General features: G+C 28.9%; 2 protein-coding genes across 3 annotated transcripts in view; one reads left to right on the top strand and one right to left on the bottom strand.

Moving 5' to 3' along the window:
• LOC112693334 overlaps positions 1–669 on the bottom strand; it is a 1631-nt gene extending 962 nt beyond the window's left edge. Inside the window, exons 1-2 of the mRNA XM_025568332.1 lie at positions 423–669; positions 198–349 (exon numbers count right to left, since the gene is read on the bottom strand). Coding sequence (XP_025424117.1) covers positions 198–349; positions 423–467 — 197 coding nt within the window. The 5' untranslated portion in view covers positions 468–669. The remainder of the gene's footprint in view (positions 1–197; positions 350–422) is intronic.
• An 84-nt stretch (positions 670–753) lies between these two features.
• On the top strand, positions 754–3934 carry LOC112693319 (ADP-ribosylation factor-related protein 1-like). Of its 2 annotated transcripts, XM_025568312.1 has the most exons (6): positions 754–1062; positions 1373–1543; positions 1613–1694; positions 1801–1972; positions 2052–2149; positions 3653–3934. In XM_025568312.1, the coding sequence occupies exons 1-5, from the start codon at positions 970–972 to the stop codon at positions 2140–2142; spliced, it is 609 nt and encodes a 202-aa protein (XP_025424097.1). In that variant the 5' UTR covers positions 754–969; the 3' UTR covers positions 2143–2149; positions 3653–3934. The 2 variants fall into 2 exon arrangements, with proteins under 2 accessions (XP_025424097.1, XP_025424103.1); XM_025568318.1 differs by lacking the exon at positions 3653–3934 and having other exon boundaries at positions 2052–2277.
• The last annotated feature ends 462 nt before the right edge of the window (positions 3935–4396 follow it).

Raw genomic sequence — 4396 nt, 5'->3', positions numbered from 1 at the left:
ATATATATATATATATATATATATATATATATATATATATATATATAGCTTATTTATAACATGTGTTAAAAGTTGTGGTAGTTAATTTTTTGAAATTAATAGAAGATTTACAGTCAATTATCAAAATACCTAATAATTTTTTGATAAATATAACTACTCCTACTCTTAAAGTTTTAATAAAATCCTGAGAAACTTACGAAGATATTTCTTCTAGAATACGGTTCAAACCAGCTTGCTCTTCAGATTCTTTAGGTAATGATCCATAATGATAGTCCTCGGGTACGCGTTGAATGCTTGTGTTGTTGCATGCCGGATCAATCAGCAAATGAGTCCGTTCTTGATCAACACCCTATATGTTTTAGTACAAATAAAAATTATTAACATCCATTTTCTACGAGTAATGATCGTAGACTTCTACTTACGGAATACGTATCGTCTTCTTTACACCAACTGCAGCAAGCGCCCATGATATTGAAATAATAAATAAAATCCTAACAGACAAAAATATTACGTTGATCTGTATAATAGCACTACGATTGCATGAGAACTGTTAGGGTCATTACTTTTTATTCAATTATATTCTATACAACATGCAGTCAGCTCTAGAGTTGTACCACATAAAGGTTTTTAATGTAATTAAATGCCTACTTTTAGTTACGAATTTTCGACAGATAACCAAAATGAAAATTTAAAAACAACAATTAGTAAATGATTATGATAAGAAGATGACATGATATTATAAGATAATGGTCGCCAAACTTTAATCGGAAATTCAAACAAATTCAGTTCGTCAACGTTACTGGTCACATTTGAATGTTTGAGAATTCTTTCCCCACATCCAACTGCGGTAAAACAAATTTCTATTTGTTTTTTTTTCCATTCTTAAAACGATATTGCAGTGAACAGATTGCGTTGTTAAAATACGCAATCGAAAACGGTAAACATGACTGAATTGAAATAAACGATAAGATGTATACTTTGCTCCACGGATTTTATAAGTATTTAACGCAGAAAGATGAATTCTGTGTTCTCATACTGGGCCTGGACAATGCTGGCAAAACGGTAATTATTATAATGACGGTGTTAATACTATGGGCTATCAGTTTTGAAATCGTAATACATGGTTTAAGATTTATAAATGTTGTAATATGCCATATAATACTAGACTACTAAACTAAGAATTTATTATAATACACAAAAACAACCTTGTAACTAGATTTTTTTATATTTAAATTTCTGAACATGATATAACTGCTGATTGTTTAAATAAGAATTTGATATATTATATGAGAACAACTTTGTACGTTGTACTTTGTGGCACCATAGAGTAACTTGTGACACGCTACAATTTTATGCTAACGCTCATTTCCAGACGTATTTGGAATGTTCTAAGACAAAGTTCAAGAAGAACTACAAGGGTATCATGCCAGGTAAGATCACAACCACTGTCGGATTGAATATTGGCAATATTGACATAAACAGGGTGAGCTTAAACTTTTGGGATTTAGGTGGTCAGACTGAACTGCAATCGCTTTGGGATAAGGTAAATATTATTTTTTAAACATTGTTGAACATCCAGGTATTTTTATTTCAATGCTTTTTATTTTTTTAGTACTATGCTGAATGTCATGCCATTATATATATTGTAGACTCATCTGATCGAGAGCGTATGGATGAATCAAGGAAAACTTTTGGTATGCATGTGTTTTAAATAAATAATAAATAATAATAACATATATGTTATTTATTATTGTATTGTATAATTTTGTTGTAATGTTGTTCACATTCCATTATCAATAGAAAAAATGATTTTCAATGAGAACCTAGCTGGTATACCGCTTTTAATATTGGCAAACAAACAGGACATTCCAGATTGTATGGGTGTTAGAGAAGTAAAACCTATATTCAATCAAAATGCTCATTTGATTGGAAGAAGAGATTTTATGGTTATGCCTATATCGGCATTGACTGGGTATTTATTTTTATTTAAAATAAATAAATGTATGTAGTCAGTTTTTTATAAAACTAAAATATAATGAAATATATTACAGTGATGGTATTGCTGAAGGAATGCAATGGTTAGTGGAATCGATTCATAGAAATATTGAAATGCGCCCACCAAAGAATGCTGAAGATTATTGATATTCAAGTGAATCATATTTGTTTTTTTTTATGTAAAATAGCTTATTTATATTTTATTATTAAGTTTGTTCTATATCTTAGTAAAATGATTAATTTTATTGTTTAATACGGAAAGAAAGTATAATGTTTATCAAATGGTAGTACCTTATTGTTAGAAAAGAAACTATTATTATATATCGATAAAATATAACATGTGATTCTATATAAATAAATAACTTATTTATAACAGTAATATCTAATTATATTTAGATAAATTCAGTTAATTTAAATGTTACTTAAATCTAACTACTATGACCTAAATGAATAAATACATCAAGATTAATTTTGAGGTATTGATCTTATGAACTTCATCATTCCCTAAATATCTGTATGTATTATTGTTAGGGCTAAAGTTTAAATGTATTTGCATGTTTTTTCCTTAAGTCCAAATTGATTGGTTTTCAGTATGTCCACGATTTGGCTTATTGCCGATTAAATAGAACAATTTTTTAATATAATGCATATTTATAGATTTTTGATAATCTTGTTAATTTTTAAACTTATATTTTCAAGTTTTTATAATATTGCTAATTTTAAATGTTAATTATTTAATGAATGTTTATTTTTCTAATTGTCGTAAATATACTACATATATAACCTTACCTTGGTCAGACGACTGATATAATTATTCACACATTATTTAACGACGTATTTATTAGAATTCTAAAAGGGCCAAAAGTAAGCTCAGAGAATGGATTTTTGCGATCGGCACATATGAATGTTATACATTGAACCAGTGAACAATTATTATAATATAATAGACTATAGATTACTAGAGACTAGCAAATTACTAGCAAACAGTAAAGAAATAACAAATACTTGAAATATTGTATAACTGAGTACAAATGGCATATATAGGGGGGAGGGGTGCCTAGTGGGCTACAGCCTCCCCGAAATGTTTTAAAAAACTTAAAAATTATTTTAAACGTATGTTATATTTTAATGATGTTTTATGCTTATTTAGAATTTGCGTCCAACGTCAAATAGTTTTGGGACATTCTGCAAATGAAATGTAGATAAGTACCTACTGTGTCTTGTTAGTAATTCTTAGATAGCAGTGGTAATTTAATCCTATGTATAGTAGCCCCTCCCGAAAATATTTTCTATATACGCCACTACTAAGTACATTAATAAGAAGATTACGAGAATTGAATATTTAAAGAAAGTTAGCATCAAATTGGCAAATCAGTGGTTTTAAATTGTATTTATTATAATTTATTATTTGTATTTCGTACACCTAAGTGATGACTAGTTGACTTCCAACTCCGATTTAAAATTGTATATATTTTATCATTTTTTTTTTTAGCACACATTGTTAACTAAGCTTACTTTAAAGTTGACAGTCCTAAGCTTGTAAAACTGAGAAGGAAAATGTGCGTAATTAAACGGGAACCAATTCGGCTGTACTTAATAAAATACCATTTTCAAACGGGAATCAATTCGGCTATACCTAATAAAATACCTTTTTCAGATGGGAAACAATTCGGCACGGGAGTTGAAGCTCGGGAACCAATTCGGTACCAGCCAGGATTAAATATTTTTAAATTAAATGAAAGTCGTGAAGCCCCTAAAATGGCGAAGCTCTGCCCTTTCTGTCTTGCCCTTCCGCCGGCTATGCCTTACTGGTAAGAATGTGCAGTTCCACCGATTACTTAATGAACAAAATCATTAGGCCTTGTATGCTGCTTGCCAGTTTGGGTCGTATTACATTTAATTACCTATTGTTATAGATCAAATATATTTAATATATTATTGTTTATATGTATGATTATTAATGTTGATAAATTATGTTCACCAATTAAAATTATAATTTTTGTGAATAAATAGCACCTACTGTAAAAATAAATAAATATTATCATCTGTCGGCAATGAATGTGTTATTCAGTAAAATAATGAAAACGATTTGTATACTATATGAGTGATCAGAAAAAAAAAAGATGGTAAATTGTGGAATGCTGTAACGAAAATAACGATAAATTCAATACAGTACAATACAAGACCATGGGTTTGATCCCAATCCGAAATGTTTTTTTGGAATTTCCCACCTCTTTTTCGTTACATATATATATACACTGAATTAAATTCTCTCATTTTGTCTCTCGTATTTGCAGAGATTGCGCGTGATCCGAATTTTAATTTTATAAATTAATATTCCCATGCAAAACCGACATATATGAACGTATCATATATTGTGCGATACCTATTCATGTGTATA

This window comes from Sipha flava, unplaced genomic scaffold (genome assembly GCF_003268045.1).
Source record: "Sipha flava isolate LNK unplaced genomic scaffold, YSA_version1 117_pilon_pilon, whole genome shotgun sequence".
NCBI classification, from domain to species: Eukaryota; Metazoa; Arthropoda; class Insecta; order Hemiptera; family Aphididae; genus Sipha; species Sipha flava.
The sequence above is the reverse complement of the archived record's forward strand: the minus strand, read 5'-3'. Positions and strand labels throughout refer to the sequence as shown.